At 37.1% G+C, this 21,168-nt stretch overlaps 1 protein-coding gene across 3 annotated transcripts in view; it reads left to right on the forward strand.

Annotated features, from left to right (window-relative positions):
• Window positions 1-21,168, forward strand: part of TCF12 (transcription factor 12) — a 378,601-nt gene that overhangs the window by 334,325 nt on the left and 23,108 nt on the right. For 2 of the 3 annotated variants that reach the window (XM_080807423.1, XM_080807424.1), the window contains 3 exons: window positions 7,324-7,402; window positions 14,989-15,062; window positions 16,901-17,107. In XM_080807423.1, coding sequence (XP_080663549.1) covers window positions 7,324-7,402; window positions 14,989-15,062; window positions 16,901-17,107 — 360 coding nt within the window. Of the gene's footprint in view, window positions 1-7,323; window positions 7,403-14,988; window positions 15,063-16,075; window positions 16,148-16,900; window positions 17,108-21,168 lie in introns of all 3 variants that reach the window. The other variant, XM_080807422.1, reaches the window with a different exon arrangement.

The following is a 21,168-nucleotide window of genomic DNA, read 5'->3' on the forward strand; positions in this document are numbered from 1 at the left end:
AGGCAAGAATTTGTGATGTTTTTGGTGGTTGTCCTTCAAGCTCCCTTTCAGTTACCCATTCTTGTAGTTGACTGTTTTCCCATTTATGACCAGCATACTAGCGAAACCAGTTGGCATTAGGGGAAAAAAAAATCCAAATTCTCCATGAGTAGAAGCCAGGGAAGAATGTTTAATCTAGTTAGTGGGTGGGCTTTGGTTGTCATGGAAACTCAGCTCTGTCATCCTATGTTGTTACTAGGCAGGAGCAGCCAGGTCATTCCATAAATCATTTCTGTCATAGCTGACGGTGATGCATTCCATCTGCTCCATCACTGCATGCTGTAGTGTACACACTTGAAATCCCTTCCTTCAACCCATCTGCTGCCCCCTCCCCGCAAACACCTCCCCAAAACACATTCTTTCTCTAACTTGCATTACAGACTCACATTCACTTTAGTGCTCACAGAATGTACTGAAAAACAAAAACATTACATGGGGAGTAGGAAGGATTAGAAGAGATGAGGAGAAGGAATTTTCTGAGGATTACATTTGAGAGTCTAACATGCATATCAGAATTTTATGTTAGATATTACAGATCTTTGGAAATGGTGAGCATGGGTATTTTGAAATTTAAATTCTTTAGAATATGACATTTTTAATATAGCATCTAGTTTTAGATGGAGAAAACACTATGCTATTGTCATTAGAAGTTATTTCTAGCTCCCAAGTCGTCTGATACATGTCTTAGAAGGTCTTTCATGTGTGAAACATCACAGGGTACAACCTTTGTTCTTTAGTTTAGGTATTAAAGAGCACACAGAATACTGTGATTAAACATGTAAGGCCAGATAATGCATTTGCAAAGGTTCCTTTATTTTAGGTTTAAGCCGGGATAATTGTGGTCTTAATCTCAGGATAGCTAGAAAGAGAATTGTACATGAAAGTATTTACACAAAGTTCCCAAAGCCCTGTGGATTATGCATTAGTTTAGATAATAAACTAGGGTAGATAGAAGGAAAGGAAAATCTGGGTATTCGTGCCATTTCTAATGTGTTTCCCTGAACATTTGCCAGACAATAACCCTTTAAGATTGTGCCCATGGAGAGTTATATAGAGGAAGAAACATCTGGTTTATTTCAATGCCTAATACCATATCAAAACACTTGGTCTTTAATTTAGAAGAGATCAAACAAGAGGATTGTTTAACTTTGTTGATTATATCAGACTTCTTTGTGATAATTTATGTTTTGATTTCTACCTCTGAGCAAAGGAGAGAGGGAGAGTGAGAGAGAGAGAGAGAAAAAGAGAGAGCGTGCGTGTATGTATGTGTGTGTGTGTGTGTGTGTGTGTGTTTTAATCTGGATAGTTAAATGGTCAGTAGTCTCTAACAAAAGAAAAGAAAATTCAGGGAAGTTGACGTTTAAAAGTAATTCATGAAATAAGTTTCTTTGTTCCTTAGACTCAATAACATTAGCATAATAAAGATTAACTGAAATGTGCACTGTAGTGTTTAAAAAATTGGGCTCACAGTTCCAAGGTTGGGCTTGGGAGCCCTTCATTGTTTCTTTTTTGTCTGAGGCCCTTTTCATTAGCTTCTGGCTTATTGGCACCCTGCTGATTGGAATGGACCATGACTGATAGGAGGAGGAGCCTCATTTGTTGCAGTAAAATGAGGCATATTACCGTTTAAGCCTGGCAGAAGGTATTGGGAGTTATTCATCATTGGTCATTTAACAGTATGAGGACCATGGACTGCATGCAGAATGAGTTCTTACTTTGTGTTTATGCTTTACATTCTAAATCACTCCCAACCCCATTTTTTAAGTGACTGACTTTTTCCTTTTTTCTTTTTTTTTCTTTGAAACGTCAGTGTAGGCGTTCCTTAAGGTCAGAAAGTACAAGAAGTAATGAAATCCTGATTTAGAATGCTCTTCATCAAATAAAGTCTAATTTTAGAATTTCTTAAAGTAACAACAATTTCTGTAGAATAAGTTTAATTTGTGTGTGGTTTAGTGATAAACATACAGAGGTGAAGTTTAATGAAATGATCTGTGATCTAAAAGGCAGTATTACCCGGTTTTTTTTAATGTTGTTTTGCTCCTCCTCTTCCCACATACCCATTCTTCTTTTAAGGATTTTATTTGTCAGAAAGAGAGAGTGCACAAGTGGGGGTTGGGGGGTAGCAGCAGGCAGAGGGAGAAGTAGGCTCCCACTGAGCAAGGAACCTGATTCGGGACTTGATCATGACCTGAGCTGAAGGAAGATGATGCTTAACTGACTGAGCCACCCAGACATCCCCCACATACCCATTCTTTTTAATTTTTTTGAAGATTTTATTTATTTACTTGACAGAAACACAGTGAGAGAGGGAACAGAAACGGGGAGTAGGTGAGGGAGCAGCAGGCTTCCTGCTGAGCAGGCAGCCCCATGTGGGGCTCGATCCCTGGATCCCAGAATCATGACCTGAGCTGAAGGCAGCCGTTTTAATAACTGAGCCACCCAGGCGCCCCAATACCCATTCTTTTTATGAAAATAGAAGGGGCAAGAAAAAGTCCCTATAATTTGCCAGGCTCTCTGTCAGTTCGGGAAAGATATTAATAACAATTCTGTCTGTCATCACTTTAATTTATGGCAAAGGAGAACTAGACAATGTGATGGGTGAATGGAGGAAAATGCCTTTTATTATACAAACGGAGAAGCTGTTTTTGAAAAAACACCAAAATTATATATTTTTATACTTGATACATTTTATATTTGATACATGTTTTTACAGTGATTTTTTTAAAGCCCTCGTTTGATTATCTTGATAGTCTGTACTCATGCCTGCCTACGAGTGTGGTATGAACAGCTTAATACATGGACACTAATTCTCCAGAAATATTCGTGGAACCTCACCATACCATTGTTCTCAAAGCTTATACCATAAAACTTATTTGTAAGTGAATTCACCTTTATGGGATCTCTTAACCTCCTTTGGTATTTCTGTTACTAAACCCCATTGCATAAATACTAAGAAATACACATTTACTGAGTCTTGCCTTTTATCAAAAAGTACCTGTAGCAGATTTCAAGTACAGTTTAGTTACTTCAGGTTTTTTTTTTTTTAAATAAACTGTTCAACATCTGCTTGTATAAGACAGTGATAGGCAATGATGGATTCAATGTAGAACATTATAAGGTCTCTGCCTTCAAAGAGCTTACAATCAAGGAGAGAAGATAGGACAGGTATACAAAAAATGATCGTGTAGAACATACTGTGAAGTAAAAGACCCAAGAAAAGTATAATTATTCTAAGAGTATAAAGGAGGTGAAGATGAGTGTAAATGGGGAGGTGACATTTGAGCTGTTGTATCATGTGGTATAGAATTCCATCAGGGCAGGGCGCCTGGGTGGCTCAGTGGGTTAAGCCTCTGCCTTCTGCTCAGGTCATGATCCCAGGGTCCTGGGATTGAGCCCTGCATTGGGCTCTCTGCTCAGCAGGGAGCCTGCTTCCCCCCTCTCTCTGCCTGCCTCTCTGCCTACTTGTGATGTCTCTCTATCAAATAAATAAAATCTTTAAAAAAAAAAAATTCCATCAGGAAGAAATTTTTTTAAAAATGGGAATTTTGAAAGGACAAGCTATGTTCAGAAAATGAAAAAAAAATACATCTTTTGTTTGGATTATAGGATACATAATGTTTATAATTAGGTTATAAGATAGAAAGATATTTTGTGTCCAGATTATGGAAGACGTCAAATATCATTCTCTTCTATTTAGTAGGTAACAGGAAGTACTTCGTGGGATTTGACTGTTGAGAACTGGTTGGGGACAGTAGCTCAGGCAATTATATATGGGGTAAAGGGAGCAGGGAGTAACTAGAAATATAAAGGCTTAAATGATCCATTCATAAGTTCTACTAAAGGTTTAAAGTAGTGTCAGAGCGGTGAGAAAGATGTGTTCCTATTCCAGAAACATAGAGAATTGCAGGTATTAGAGTCTGTGGTGGGAAGGCTAGAGGAGGGCAGTAGGGGCGGGGGAGAGAGAGTGGATTTGGTAACCATGAGAATGCTGGTGCTGAAGTAGAGGAAACAGAAGAGTAGAGATGGGAAGGACAGGAAGCTTGGGGCAGTGATGCAAAGTTTGTCTTCGCATATTGAGCTTGAGGTGAAACCATATGTCCACTTGGAGAGGTCCAGCAACCAGTATGCACATAGAAATGTCAACTTAGTAGTCATTCATAGAGCTGTCATAGTTGATACTTTCAGAAATGATATTACTAAGGGATAAAACACAGGTAGATAGAAAAGAAAACTGAGACTAGAGCTCTGAGGGAAACCTACATTAAAAAACTGGAAGGGTGAAAGAGAAATGGAGCCTAAGTATTATATCCAGTGATTTAAAATAAATACTCAAACAGTAACTTCTCACAAGAATAATAATCATTCTTTCAACAAGTGTATATTTACCTTCACTATTGTAGAATCTGAATACTGCAAATCTTGTATAATTCAGATTTTGTCTGAATAAGACAAAGTCTTAGCTCTTCTGGAGCATACATTCTATTGGGAGAAAAGGTAAGAGACAGATAAAACAAATGAACAAGTTTCTACAGTTAAGGATCAGTGTAAACACTATGAAGAAACAAAACCAGGAGGGTATGACAGAAGCAGCACTGTTTCTCCAGGCCTTTAATGCTGTTGATCTTTACAGCAAGTTGGTCTACTTGATGCTAAAGTTTTGCATGAAACTGAAACTTTTCTCACTGCTCATCCACCCACTCTCCATGTATCAACTCTTCCCTCTGTTACCAGTATTATAGTTAAAACATATTTCATCAAAGTTAGCATCAGGGGGCGCCTGGGTGGCTCAGTTGGTTAAAGTGTCTGCCTTCAGCTCAGGTCATGATCTCAGAGTCCTGGGACTGAGTCCCGCATCAGGCTCCCTGCACAGCGGGAGCCATCTTCTTCTTCTCCCACTCTCCCTGCTTGTGTTCCCTCTCTCACTCTGTCTCTGTCAAATAAATAAATAAAATCTTTAAAAAAAAAAAGTTAGCATAAGTTATTCCTAAAAATATGTCCTTTAGCTAATTTTCACATGTGCATCCTGATTTTTTCCAAGGTAACAACTGTAAGACCAACAGTATGGATCTTAATAATACTACCCTCCCTGTTACTAAGTCCTTCCATAACATCTTTTGAAGTCTCTATACTTTTGCCTTCACAAAATGGCTTTTTAACTTGAATATACAACTTCTAGATCTGGCCGTTTGGAGAGAGTTCGTGATTAAAGGCATTTACAATTAGAATTTAGTAACATTATACAAATTAGTGTATTTTCTTTGAGGTAGGTATATCCATTTGCAGTCAAAGGAAAATAGGCCTTCTGGCCGCTTGCAATTCACTTAGTGCTTTCTTCTTTTTAAAAAATAAAAGCTGTTATGTTTAATGATCATGACTTGTTGAATTTTGTTTTTCATGAGCCTGTCCCAGTATCTGGCTTTTTCAGCATATTATGCTGTCTTTAAAACCAATGCTGAGACCCCCTTGTTTGCCATAATTTGGGCCTCTTTAAATTCATTAGAGATCTAAGCTTATACAGAACAAGGGTATTTCTGTTGGAGGACTCCTTTCACCCACAAGTAGTTTTCCTTTTTAAAATGTTTGACCACAGTTCGTCCTCATAAGTTGATTTGTCCGCCTAAGTTAAGTGCTAAGATGTGAAGATGGTTTATTATGCTTGTTATAGAATAGAAATAGAATTTCCTAGGGAAAACTTCCTAGGGACCCTTAGTACTTGGATTAAAGAGATTTTTAAAATATTTAATGGTTAATTAAGTAAACTTGTCCCTATTCTCTGTCACTATTTTTTTAGTAATATGAAATAAATACAAAATACTACAACAAAACTTTTAGCCAAAATACCAAAATTTATGCATCCAGATGTTGTTATACTCTTTAAAGTGGATCCCAGGGGCGCCTGGGTGGCTCAATGAATTAAAAGCCTCTGCCTTCGGCTCAGGTCATGATCCCAGGGTCCTGGGATCAATCCCTGCATCAGGCTCTCTGCTCAGCGGAGAGCCTGCTTCCTCCCCCCTCTCTCTCTCTCTCTCTCTCTCTCTCTCTCTGCCTGCCTGTCTCCTACTTGTGATCTCTCTCTGTCAAATAAATAAATAAAATCTTAAAAAAAAAAATAAAGTGGATCCCATTAGGGATGCCTGGATGGTTCAATGGATTAAGCATCCAACTCTTGATTTCAGTTCAGATCATGATCTCAGGGTAGTGAGATCAAGCCCACATCGATATCACATGGGGCTCCATGCTGGACATGGAGTCTGCTTAAGATTCTCTCTCTCCATCTGCCCCTCACCCCCCTTCCTGTACCTGCATGCTTTCTCTCAATGAATGAATAAAGTGGACCTCTTAGGAGGCGGAATCCGCAAACATTTTGGGAACATTTTTGGAAGGACTTTAGGGTTTCTTCCACTTTCCTCAAGAGTGACAAAATACCCTTTGGTAGCAAGTTTGATTTTATATGATACATCATTTAAAGCTAAATTTGGCAAAAATGTAGTTGATCAAACTGAGAACTTAATGAATGAGAAATAAAGAATATCTATTCTAAAAAATTACTTTCTTTGGCTTTTAAAACTGTTTTTAAAGACTGCTGTCAAAAGATAATAGTTTCCTGAGATAATTATTTTTAATGAATACCATTTATTTGGATGATATATTTAAGAAAGATTGTTAGATTGTTTTTTTTTTTAAGATTTTATTTATTTATTTGACACATAGAGCACACAGCAGGGGGAGCAGCAGAGAGAGGGAGAAGCAGGCTCTCCACTGATCAGGGAGCCCCGATTCGGGGCTGGATCCTAGGGCCTTGGGATCACGACCTGAGCTGAAGGCAGATGCTTAACCTTAAAACGAGCCACCCAGGCATCGAAGAAAAATTGTTTATTAGATGTGTTAACTCTATAGTCACTTCTCTTTTTTGTTGTAACAGAAACCTAAATAATTTTCAGTTGGGATAATAAATAGATATAATCTGTTTTATTCCTCTCATTATTATATGCGATACTTTTTTTAAGTGTTCTCGTGTCCAGTGGGGGCTCAAACTCATGAGAGTCACACACTCTACTGATTGAGCCAGCTAGGTGCCCCTAGAATATATAAGATATCTTTTAATCCTAGTTTTAAAACTGTATATATCTTTCAGGTAATGAATAGTCCTAAATTGATGAAACCAGTTCTTCACTCTGAGTTTTAGGGATGGCAGCTTAGATTATAAGAATAACTCCATGCAAATGGATTTCCATTTTTATTGTTATCACATATTGATACATGTATGTTTTGTTTTCTGGTTAGATTTATTCTCCTGACCATACCAGCAGTAGTTTTCCATCAAATCCATCAACACCGGTTGGATCACCATCACCTCTCACAGGTAGGCTTCTGTTTTAACTACTGACTTGTGTATGGGGCTGCTTTGAAATATTTGAACTTTGTTTATTTTCCAGTAAAATCTAGTAAAAATTTATGAAAAATTATCTGAATTTTGAGAAAATATGTAAATAGCATCTTGTTCATTTTGAATAATGAAATATTTGCTAGTTTTGAGTTACTCTTTTCTGATTCTTAATTCGGTATAATTTCTAAGAATAATTGTTGTAACAGGGTAAAAAGGCTGACAATTGGGATGAAAGCAAAATAGAGAAGGAGATAAATCAAAATTTTTGGTAAGGTAACATAGAAAGTAAACAGAATTACCGTATTTAGAAGTACATGTAACTTCTTTCTTGTTCTCTGCCTTTTCCTTGTACCATGTGTAAGACTCAGAAATGAGTAAGTTTCTACTAGTTTGTCTTTATTTTCAGATTCACTAAGTTATTCATAATAATGTAGCTTTTTGCTAAGGAAAAGAAGTGTCTATAAATGTGGATAAATATTGTTAGTAGAGTTAGATAGGCAGTTCAGATTTATTTTTCCTGTTTTTTCCACATTTGCTCTAACAAGTTCCAGTTACTCTCCTACAGTATGAATTTGTTGAGGTACAATTGTTACTATTGTAAATAGGAATTTTTAGATACTAGGAATAAATAAAATCATAAGAAAAGGTTTAATATTTATTAAGCTATAATTTTAAAACCTGTTATATGTTTTTCTGAACAGTGTTTGAGAAAAAAACATGCTAAAGAGGACATACATTAGTTCTGAGGAAAAGACATTAGGCAACTGGGTAAAAATTGCCTTATTCCTCCACCAGTTGACCTCAGAATTGATTCTCTTTTTCTTTTTCTTTTTTTTTAAAGCAGGAAGAGGTAAAGAAGGGCTTTTTTTTTTTTTTTTTAAGATTTTATTTATTTATTTGACAGACAGAGATCACAAGTAGGCAGAGGGGCAGGCAGAGAAAGAGGAAGGGAAGCAGACTCGCTGCTTTGCAGAGAGCCTGATACGGGGCTCGACCCCAGGACCCTGGGATTATGACCTGAGCCCGAGGCAGAGGCTTGAACCCACTGAGCCACCCAGGTGCCCCTGATTCTCTTTTTCTGATCAAGTCATTAATTAAGTCCATGTGGCTTTGTTGTTGTTGTTAAACCTTTTTGCATTGTTGAAGGTTTCTGGTATATCAGGGCCCTGGCTATCACCTGTGCTTTGTGTATCAGCTTTGTGACTCTGCTGAGAAGCATTCCAGTGTGGAGATGATGAACTGCTGGCAGCTGCTCTCAGCTCTTAGTGGGTTCTGCCACTTTCTCAGACACCATGGCTTCAGCTGTCTAGTAAAAGTTGAACAGCTGTTCCCCACATAGTCAGGACTATGAAAGACCCATTGACTTAAAGTTGTTATTTAACGGAGAGCTGAAATTACAGGAAGAATGATGTAACTTTAACCCTACTCACCCTTCTGGCACAGTTTTACTGAAATTATCAGTGTCATTTTTGCCACAGCCTGTTCCCCTTTCTCATCCGAGATGAGAATATCGGTCCTTACTATGTGTTCCCACCTCCTCATCTCCTCTGCCAAAAGTAAGCTGTAGAAGTGTCCTTTGGTTTTCATTAATACTGGGAGGGAGGTCAGGCAGCAGAGTTCAGCATTTATGAGGGGACATCACTAAAATGGAGAATCAGAGACTTAGACATTTTTCAAAAAAATCATGGATCAAAGTAAAATCTCAAATTTCCTCCTCCATCTTTATTTGGTGTTTAATAGGTAATATCCTTCTCCCCTCTTTAATTCAGTTGATTAATAAATATCTGTGGTCTGTTGAAGTGTGTAATGAAGGTACTAATAGGCTTCCTTCTCAATTCAGCAGTCATAATCAAAGAAAAATTCTTTCTTTCTTTCATATATTCCTACTGAAACAGCACATCAAAGACTGATTTTAAGTGTATCTCTCCCATCTCCTGTATCTAGTATTTCCATCCTGTTACCACACACATACATATACACACACCCTAAATTGACAGCAATGTAAAAGGGAGAAGGAAAAAGGAAAGCACAATGTGATAAATTACTCACAGCTGAAGGAAAAATGAAAAAGATGGAGCAAACCAGAGCTTCTATTACAATATGTCGAAATTATTTGGTACCTTATGTTGTAGTGGCCTGTTATCTAAAGTAAAAAATTCTGTACCCCACTGTGTGCTCTCTATGCTTGCCCTTTTCTCTATGCCTGAGCATCAGTCAGACTGGCCCAGGCCTTTGAGGATAGATACACAGGCAAAGAGCCACACAGGCATCTTCTAAGGCAACCATCATTCTAATTTAAATTCCACTTATTTTCCTTAGGAAATTTTCAGGCCAAGAACATGTATATCTGCCTAGAGCATGGCTTATGAGGAACTTCGAAGGTGGTGATACTGTATCAGTCAGGATGCTTTAGGCTGAAAGGAAGAGAAACTCTTGTCTTGACTGGCTTTAATTAAATAATGAGGGGATTGCTTATCTTGTACAACAAGAAGCCCATGGCAGGGCAGGTTCCTGGACCCTAGTATGTCAGAGCTCCTGCTCTACTGCTTTGCAGGTCTTCCTCAGGCTGGTGGTAAGTTCAGTAGTTCAAGGTACCATATGTGGCCAAAACAGTGTTCAGTAGAAGAAAAAGACCATCTTTTCCTTGTATTTTAAGAATCTTTTTCAGAAGCTTCTTCAACAGATTGGCCGTCATGAGTCTTGGCCAGCATTGGGCCCCTAACACCTGCTCTAAACAGAAATGGGACCACCATGGTTATCTTAGACATCAGGATTTACCCCAAAAGCTAAGAATAGAGTTACTTTTTTCTGGTTCACACCAGGAAAGGACAGATACCCCATCCACCTTCTGAACAAAATTAGGACTCTGGCAGCAAGTTAGAAGAGATGACTATGTCTATTACAGTTGCCATTTGGGAACCAACACAAATATTTAAAAGGGTATGTTTACTAATGGAACTTGGAAAGCAGACAAGCAAAACCTTGTTTTGCCTTTCTTTACCTCCTTCTAGAATATAAATAAATAAAGGTTTAATAATTGCCATGCTCAGTAGCAATCTTGAGAATATTTACAATAGAAATAAAGAGGAAGGAAAGAGGAGGAAGAAAAGATTCCTTAGTTTTGTCTAGTTTAATCAATGAGATAATTATTTTTATCATCTGTCAGTGTGCCTGGTATTAGGCATTTATCTGATGTCCGCATGTTTTCAGTTTAGCTGAGAAAATAAAAGATAAACACATAAAAATACAGCCATCAGAATTCACTCTGAGCTCGAGTGGTCGGAATAAACTTCATGAAGAGAGCAAGACTTTAAAAAGAGCAGGAAGAGTCTAGGTCCAAAGAGAAGAGTGTAACAAAGATCTAGATGTTTGAAAGCGCGTGACTTCTTCATCCAGAGTCATGGGCATGACTGATTATGAACTCTTCACATATGGAAGTGTGATGCACTCAGATGGAAAGGTTGGCTGGAGCCAGATTATGGAAAGCAAAGCACTCAGTGCTACATTAAGGATTATCCAACCTTTTCCAAGTATGAGGGCTCTCGTGAAAGTTTGAGTTTAAGGTAAGATTACAAAGAGAAGCAAGTTAAAAAAAAAAAATAAGAAAATGCGTGATGAATGGTCTTTTAAGAATTTCTTTCAGCCGTTCACTATGTTGGTATCTAGTCTCTAAGTTATTAACTAGTTAACTCTAAGTTCCACTCAGAATGAGAACAGATCAGAAACACTAGGTGGATCTTAGATTTAGTGATCAAAGAAGCCTATCCACATTTTCTAGCCAGATAATTCCATTCTCCTATTCTAATCACTTAGCTACCTTGTTTTTTGGAAATGGTCACTAAATTTTAATAGCAGGTATGTTTATTACAATCCTTCTTGAATAAGAACTAACTCTTTGGGGTGATCCCTTAAAGGCCCAGGTAATTATAGAAATTGTTAACTACAAAAACAGTTGAAAGCTTGTGCTTATCTAGTAGAAGGAAGGGATAAGCCCCAAGTCAGTACATGTTTCTATACCAGATACCAGGTGACAGGGAAGGAAGGCAGGAAATAACCCTATCCTCTTCCATATGTGTGTAATAATGCTACAGTTGATGATTACAGGCTAGAGAGAGACAGAGATGCCAACATCAGCTATAGGATTAACTTCTACTGAACTAACTCTATCCATTCGTTCCCTTTGGGACAATAGCATGAATTTTTGGAAAGACAACTGGGGTGCAAGGAGCTCCACCCATCAACTATAACTTGGCATTTCTAGGAAGTTCAAGCAGGTATCAATGATTTAAGCATGTTAGTACTCTATTTTAACCAAGTGTGTCACAGTGGTGCAGCCCCATCTATAATAAAAGCAAAACAGGTTTGAGTGTGTGTATTTTTCCAGTTTAATGAATTACATTTTGGATATAGACCTTAGCATGGTTTCTTCATATCATTATCAAAAAATAATGAGTGTAGGTGATTTCTTACCTAAGTAACTCTTTGCACATCTCATTCCTCAACACTAAACCCGTTGAAGAACCACAAAAAATGCCTCTTTTGCCAAGCAGATGCATGCTAACAATCCTGAGGTGTTTAAACATAAAACCTGTATTAATATCCCATACAGGTTAAATAATTTGATGATTAGTGTCCTGTTACAGGCCAGTCACCCAAAGGGAAATGGGAAAGATGGAGCAAAATGTTTGAAAATAAAATATTGTAAATATCAAAAGAAACTACTTTCAAGGTAAAGTCTTTTTCAGAATGGATTATGATTAACCTCTTATTCACATAAAATTCATAGTTCTACATCAGTGCTTGGAACACAATAATGGCTGCTGAATTCTACTTGTTATATAAATTAGTTCACAAGCTTCTGTTCCAATGCACAACTTTGGATTGTCCATAATTTGTGTAGTTGAATTAGGATTACCTTTGTATGTCTAGGAGGAAACCTTTAATTGTCCTCAAAATATTGTGATATGCTTACAAGTTAAAAAAAAAAAACTGTTAGCTGATGAAGTATATTAACATGTTTTTTCTTACAATATTAGTGTCTAAATTTTCTCTATGTAATCACAACAGTATGCATATAATTGTGAAATACAGTCAGGTTAAGAATCTATGTATCCAACTTTTCAACTTGCAAAATACATATGATTGATGTGAATACAATTACTAGGTTACTCAGCTAAAGTGAACTATAATAGTTATAATTTATCATAAGTTTTCAGTCCTTCCTAAATGTAGCAAATAATCTGCAACAATAGGCTTGATGGAACATAGGTTAAAACTAAAGTTAGCAGGGGCACCTGGGTGGCTCAGTGCGTTGGGCCTCTGCCTTCAGCTCAGGTCATGATCTCAGGGTCCTGGGACCGAGCCCCGCATCGGGTTCTCTGCTCAGCGGGGAGCCTGCTTCCCCCTCTCTCTCTGCCTGCCTCTCTGCCTACTTGTGATCTCTCTCTCTCTCTCTCTCTGTCAAATAAATAAATAAAATCTTTAAAAAAAAAAAAACAACTTCAGTTAGCAGTAAATGAGACATATTAAGTAACCTTTGAGTTCTCCATCTTCGGATTTCTAATATAACTACGGTTGTCAATGAAGCTTTTATTAAGAACAAAAATATGTATTTAAGTGAATGGTTTTTGTTACTTTCTGTAAATAATTTATTTCTAAATGCACAGTCATGAAAATAGGATTTTTGATCAATTGTGTTCTTTTTCATTTTTTAAGCTATTTTGGCATGACCATTTAAAGACTGCATTCTCCCCAACACATGGATGAATTAACCCTTTCATTTTTTTAATCGTTTTTTTTTTTCCTACTCTGAACTTCTTTCTCTTTATGTTATTATATTGCTACCTTTCTAAAGTTGAAGGGTAAACATTTAACAAGTCTCATAATGACATTTTCCAAATTTAGTGTAAATTATACTGGGAAAATGTTTAATAGATAATCCTAAATGTATTTGCAGTCATTTGAAATTGGTGCATTTGTGTATAATTTAATGGCACAAATTAGTAAGACACTTTAGAAAGCAGTTTGGCTCTGTGACTTAAGGATCATAAATATATTTACACCTTTTAACTCGGCAATGCTTTTTAGCCTTGGGGTGCCTAGGTGTCTAAATCAGTTAAGCATCTGACTTTTTTTTTTTTTTTAATATTTTATTTACTTATTTGACAGAGAGAGAGATCACAAGTAGGCAGAGAGGCAGGCGGGGGTGGGGGAAGCAGGCCCCCTGCTGAGCAGAGAGCCCAATGTGGGGCTCCATCCCAGGAGACTGAAATCATGACCTGAGCCTAAGGCAGAGGCTTAACCCACTGAGCCACCCAGGCGCCCCTAAGTATCTGACTCCTGATTTCAGCTCAGATCTTGATCTCAGGGTCATGAATTCAAGCTCCATGCTGGGCTCTAGTTTAAAAAAAGAAAGAAAGAAAGAAAGAAATGCCATTTATCCTCAAGACATGTTCCCAAAAAGAAAATAACAGTGTTTACCATTCACAGTATAGTAATATTTTTCGTGATAGCTAACTGCAAGCAGCCAAAACATCCAATAGTGAGGTAATAATGGTGGTTAAATAAATTATGATCTAGAAAATCAGGTGGATAGTAACATAGTCATTAATAACACTATCATAAAGATTATGTAAAGCCATGGGTGGGGAGGAACAGAACTTTTTTTTTAATTTATTTATTTTACAGACAGAGATCATAGGTAGGGAGAGGCAGGCAGGGAGAGAGGAGGAAGCAGGCTCTCCGCTGAGCAGAGAGCCTGATGCGGGGTTCGATCCCAGGACCCTGGGATCATGACCTGAGCCAAAGGCAGAGGCTTTTAACCCACTGAGCCACCCAGGCACCCCCAAAGAATAGAATTTTAAATTACGTATATTTTAAGTACATTTTCTCAAGATAATGTGTGCTAACGGGTAAAGTCTGAAGATATGCAAACATAAAAGTAATTTGGGGGCTTTTTGTTTGTTTGATTTTGTTTTTTGAAGTATAGTTGACACACAATGTTACATTAATTTTAGGTGTACAACATATTGATTCAACAACTCTATATATTTTGCTATGCTCAGTGCAAGTGTAGCTACCATCTGTCACCATACAATACTATTACAATACCATTGACTGGATTCTCTATGCTATACTTTTCATCCCATGACTTATTCATTCCATAAGTGGAAGCCTATAATTCCCACTTTTTCACCCACTTTTTCCTTCCCCCCATCTTTCCTCTCGCAACCATCAGTACTCTGTATTTGTGGGTCTGTTCCTGCTTTTTTTTGTTATAAAATAACAGAAGTAGTTAATAATAACTAATACAAAATTTTTAAAAGTATTTTTAAAAGTATAGTTTTTTTTTCAACTCCCTACATTGTTGTATTAATAATGAAAAAAATGTTTTTAATGTATTGGGATTATAAGTAGCCAATACTACATTGAAGACTGAAAAAAAATGCTTACATAAGTTTATATATAGCTATAGAACATTGTTACTGTTTCTTTCAGAACATTATCAAGATCGTTGAGTTAACCAAGCTACCTATATGTGCTTTTGTGTTTTGTTTTAACAGGTACCAGTCAGTGGCCCAGACCTGGAGGTCAAGCTCCTTCATCCCCAAGCTATGAAAATTCACTCCACTCCCTGGTAAGAGCCTCTTAGGAATATATGGGTCACTTTTATCTGATAGCGTGGGTGCATTTTTTCAGTAAATCTTGAGTAACAGTGAAAAAACAGTAGGATAGCATTACACACAAATTCTTTGGTAACAAATGGCCTGATGTAGTTTAACAATATAAGATACATTGGGTGTGCCTTTTGCCATCTGTTCTTTGGGACCTCAGGCTTCTGGTCTCAGGACAGCTGGTATTAAAATAAAGTTACAGGATTTTTGCTCCTTTGATAAATCTAGAGTTCAGTTCTTCTATACTTTTATGTTTACCTATAAGAGGAAACAAAAAAACAAAAAAGCACAGAGACCAAGTAAAAGCAAGAAAGTTGGTCCAGCAGGGGAAAATGGCATATTTTATTCTTTCTTATGTGACTATTCTGTATATGGTTTATTACATTTCTATTAAAATTTTAAAATGTAGTATCAGTTATATTTGTCATGAAAAGTGTTATTTCCCATGTTTTCTTTTTTTTTTTTAATGTATCATGTTCATTGTAAAAGCAAAAATGTTATTTAATGAAATGAATAAAGCAGTAGAATAAAAGAGCCTGTCTAGGTATTGAGCATGAAGAATTTGTGGTAGAATATTAACTGCTGTTCCTTTTCAATGCTTACCACAGAATTACAAAGGATTATAAAAACAAAATGAGGATAACTTGATGGAATGCTAAGTCATGCTATCATTCAATAATTCCAGGTTGCAAATAGAAAAGTTCTTTTTCTGTGACTAACAGAACAATTGAAAGGAAAGTCTTCTTCTCTCATATTTTACAAGCAAATATAAGCAATGTGTGCTGTTTAGATGCTAACCTTATAACTTTGCTGTTAAATCCCAGCCTTCTCATACCTTAATACAAGTAGATCTTGCAGGTCTCCGCGTTAACTTTACTAACATGTTATGCTGACATGCACATCAGCTATTTCCTCATCTCTTTTGGAGTTAATCTTAACCTGTGCTTTGCCTCCTGTTCTGTCTTGACTTTGCCAGAAAAATCGAGTTGAGCAGCAACTTCACGAGCATTTGCAAGATGCAATGTCCTTCTTAAAGGATGTCTGTGAGGTACTATTTCTTTTAGATGGTGCCTTTTTTGTGTTTCAGTTAATTATACTTCCTATTATCCATTTAAACTCTTCAAGCCTGTACAGACTCCAAAGTCTTTTAAAATCAAACAATGACCATTTTCGTTTTTGTACAGTATATAAGAATAGACTTTTGTTCTTTCATATTATTGAGAATGATTCCTTTTAAAAGAGCTCTACTGGCATGTGCTTTTGATTTTTAAAATTCTAATATGTTTGTGTATGGGGCATGTGTGTATCCACAGACAATATCATTTCCTCAGTTTTGTGAAAGAGCATATTTGGATGTGTTCACCATTTCAGATAGGTATGCTTTGTTCACTTAAAACAAAATTTCAGCTTAAACTTGATGAATTTGAGGACCCTTCCCTAAATTGCCCGCATTTGAAAGATCAGTATTAAAGTCTAGGTTATCGTTTTTATCACCTGTAATTATCAGACACAGCAGAATAGTCTTCATCTTCTGTAGGAAGCTAAAAGAAATAGCCTCATGGTAGATTGGTAAATAGATTTTTATGAAGCAGTGATTTGTTTCTGAAGCATTGTTAATTTTGCATAGTCAGCAAATATCCTTGCTTTGATTCTTGATTGTAGTACAGGTAGTTGCTTTTGAAGCTACATGATAGTACATTTTACTTGCTGTCTTCCATATATCCCAAAGTAGGAAACATAGCGGTTTAATAATTTAACAGATACCAGCGGTAACCTCCATGTCTTTTTTCAATCCGTACAGCAGTCTCGAATGGAGGATCGTTTAGACAGACTGGATGATGCTATCCATGTGCTGCGGAACCATGCTGTGGGACCGTCCACCAGTTTGCCTGCTGGTCACAGTGATATACACAGTTTATTGGGACCATCCCAGAATGCACCAATTGGAAGCCTCAATTCAAACTATGGTGGATCAAGCCTTGTTACAAGCAGTCGATCTGCTTCAATGGTAAAATAGTGCTCATCTCTTTTGTAATGACCACTAATGCCTATAGTCCTAAATATTTTTCATGAAATCTTTGGAAGAGAGAGTCCTTTTTTATTTTTTTAAGATTTTATTTATTTATTTGACAGAGATCACAAACAGGCAGACAGGCAGGCAGAGAGAGAGAGGAGGAAGCAGGCTCCCTGTGGAGCAGAGAGCCCGATGCAGGGCTCGATCCCAGGACCCTGAGATCATGACCTGAGCCGAAGGCAGAGGCTCAACCCACTGAGCCACCCAGGCGCCCCATAGAGAGAGTCCTTTTTTAAAAAGGACTTATCGGACAGGGTCATTGGCAAAGCGTTGGCCCTTAAAGTCCTGCTACAATCATGTGCAAAGAGCTAAACTCTCTGCAAGTTCATTTTAGCTTAAACTTAGATTTTTTCTTCCCAGATGTGTGGCCAGAACAGTTTTGCCTTGAAATAGTGTGTAGGAAGTCTGAAGAGCAAAAAACAGTAAAGCAAGACTGAATTTTAAGGGGTCTGGCTGTTTGTTATAATTCAGAACCAGCCTTCAAAGGCAGAAGGAATGTGAAATTATTTGTACCACTCCAAATTTAAGCTTTATTACCAAATGAAGAAAATATGGAATAGTTTTAAGAATAGCTGTAATTTAAATGACAATGAAAGGAAAAAATATTCAATTAATTTCTGAAGAGAATAAGATAATTCAATCCATCTTTTTAAAAACATAATAATTCTTTAGAGAGAAAAAAGTAAAATTCTTCAGCAAATCAAAAATTTTTTTGCATGTCCTATGTTATTCTTTATCCAGATTGTCTTTGAAAGGAATGAAGCTCTTTTTGAACCTGCAATTTAACTGATGCCGTGTGTTTGAATGTTTATAGCATTATTTTTAGGATTTATTGCATGCTATGAAATATTCCCCTATGAAACAGATTTCTAGCTGTAAGCCATGTGATCAAGGGTAAAATTCACCTATCACCAAAATAATTAGGTGCCCCAAATGCTGAAGGCTTGTGTTCTATAAAACAGGATTGGTTCCAGATTTTCACATTCACATGTCAGACAGCCATTTATATTCATTTTGGAGCAGCTGAAGTAAACATCAAACACGGCTGCCTAGTTTCCTGAGTACAGTGTTTTCGGCAGCGTAAGTAACATTAGATGTCTGCATATCTTACCAACCAGTTCGGGGTTTGTGTTTTTTTTTTCAACGTCGGAAACTTGAAAATTCAGGCTCCTTCTAAATTTTTGTTGCATTCAGTAAGCTAATAAAATGTGGAAACATTTAAAATTATGAAAGTCATAGAAATAGGAGGGGGTATTATCACTGTTAGTAGTAATAGTAAAATAATATCAGTAGTATAATAAGATAGCATTGTTGTAAATATAAATGTAGAATGTCAAATAATTGTTTTGTTGAAATAAGTGCTTATCCTTCTTTACAAGAATAACTTAAAAATTAAATATACTTAAATCCCAGGTTTGCCTGAACTGCAATATTTGATGTTATTCCTTCACCTCTTAATTGTCTTTTGATTCTTCCCTCTTAATAGTTCACTGCTCCTATATAATGTTTGATATATCTCTGGCTTCTCCCAATTAAATGTCAAGTTTGTATAAAAACTTCTGTCTTCTGGAGGTCGTTTTTATGAACTTTGGATGTGAGTTGGAAAGAGACTTTTCAAAATCCAGTCCTCCAAAGCCATGTAGAAATCTAGTGCATTTTAGAAGGACTTTTGGAGGGAAAGATTGTTTCATTAGATATTACCCTGAAGCTTTTAATTTAAAAAGTAGCTTCTGTTACATCCTTTAGGAATATGCTGCCTACTTCAGAGCATCGACAAAAAGGCTGCCAGAAATATCCTTTTAAAAGGAAAAAAAGAAGTAGTTCAGAAAAAGTCTTCTCATTAGGAGGTACATCTGACTTGGTCTGAGCCACAGTGCTAAAGCAGCTAAGCCCACGCTGTTGCTCAGTATGTCTACCAAGGTCCTCTCTCCAGTTCTGGCCTTTTTCAAGACGTGGAGCTGGTGAAAATCTGCCAGACATCGTCTGCTCGATCCATCCCATCCAGACTCAGTCAGTAGTGGAGGTGGATCCACAGATGTTTCTGCCAGGCTTACCCTCAAAATATAAAATTTATTAACTGACAAAAAAAATCTGAAACTGTCAGGTGATTTACTGTCCATCTCCCATCCTTCTGAAATGAACAGTTTAGCTCTGAGTCCTCAGTTCTCAATTTCAGCAAAAAGATCCAAGGATAGAATGAAATGAAGCTCATTGTCAGCCAGGGACTCTCCCAGCTAAGTCTTAGGCATCTGGTTGAGGAGGATTCTTATCCTGGCAGCTCTTCAGCTATCTGAGGACATCAGTAGTGCCAGGAGCCCCCTGCTTACACGCCCAGTACCCACCTGTATGAAATCAACTCTTTTCATATTATTGGGAGGTATGTGGTTTAGCTATTGCCAGCCATCTCCAAGAATTAATCTCCTGCTTTTATTATTCCCTCCTGCCCCTCTGTATTCTAACTGATGATAACTAAGAAATCACACAATTTTACATTCTCAAATCACTTTTCCTTTTTGGTCCTGTTTGACTTTCTGGTAGTTTTTATACTTTTCCTTTATATTAACATAAATTAGTATTTGTTTTAAAGGTTTCTAAAAATGGAAGTTACGTGGCCAAAATCACAAAGTAACCACAGAAATATCAGTTTATAAACAGTTCTGTATCTCCATATAGAATTTGTAAGGTCAGCTTCTCTCTAAAGTATGTATGTAATTTTTATCATTCCTTTTATTTTCTGCAGAAAATAGAATTATTCTAATTAATACCATTTCCGGAATTCCACAAAACATTCAAATAAAATTTTTGTTCTCATGGGACTTTACTGTAGGTCACTATCCTAATTGCAGGTTTTAAATATGATATTGCTTTCTTTCCTAGCATTTAGAAGAGGGATCAGCATTCTTCTGTAAAAGGCCAGATAGGGGTGCCTGGGTGGCTCAGTGGGTTTAAAGCCTCTGCCTTCGGCTCAGGTCTTCGGATTGAGCCCCTGCATCGGGCTCTCTACTCAGCAGGGAGCCTGCTTCCTCCTCTCTCTGCCTGCCTCTCAGCCTACTTGTGATCTCTGTCTGTCGAATAAATAAATAAAATCTTTTTTTAAAAAGGCCAGATAGTAAATATTTTCAGCTTTGCAAGCTATATGGCCTCTGTCAACAACTACTTAAACTCTGACATTGTAGCATGAAAGCAGCCAGAGACATTATGAAATCAAATGGGTGTGGCTGTGTTCCACTAAAACTTCATTTACCAAAGAGTGCCTTAATTTATAAAAAAAAAACAAAAACCCAGGACCAGATTTAACCCAACAGTTCACACCTTGCCAGTTTTTCAATTACAGCATAAATTAGCTTCCCAATGCAGGTAACGAGGGTTAGCAAGTTTTCTTCTTTTTCTTGGAGACTTATAACTGCTTGCTTTTTTTTTTTTTTTTTTTTTTAATGAAATCGGTTTGGGAGAGTAAGAGTTGATGTCAAGAAAAAAAGTGGTACAGGGGCGCCTGGGTGGCTCAGTGGGTTAGCGCCTCTGCTCTCGGCTCAGGTCATGATCCCAGGGTCCTGGGATCAAGCCCCGCGTCTGGCTCTCTGCTCAGCGGGGAGCCTGCTTCCTCCTCTCTCTCTGCCTGCCTCTCTGCCTACTTGTGATTCTGTCAAATAAATAAATAAAATCTTTAAAAAAAAAAAAAAAAGAAAAAAGTGGTACAGAGAGCCCAGCTCTCAGCCTGCAATGCTATCAAGATTGCTTGTCATAACAGGCTACGTAGACAGGTTTAATCAAAATAGTGTCCCTTGGTCAGGGAAGTAACTTAGTTGCTGATAAACTTTCTTTACATTGTTTTCGATTGTAAGAAGATTATGTCAGTAATAGTCATCCATAGCTGATAGTATTGATTTTTGAAAGAGCCATCTTCTTGTCTTATAGATGAAATAATTGGTATTCCAGAAGAAGATTTTTATATTTCACACCAAGGAGATAAGACTACCAACTGCGAGAAACATACG

Source organism: Martes martes, assembly GCF_963455335.1.
Source record: "Martes martes genome assembly, chromosome: 7".
Taxonomy (NCBI): domain Eukaryota; kingdom Metazoa; phylum Chordata; class Mammalia; order Carnivora; family Mustelidae; genus Martes; species Martes martes.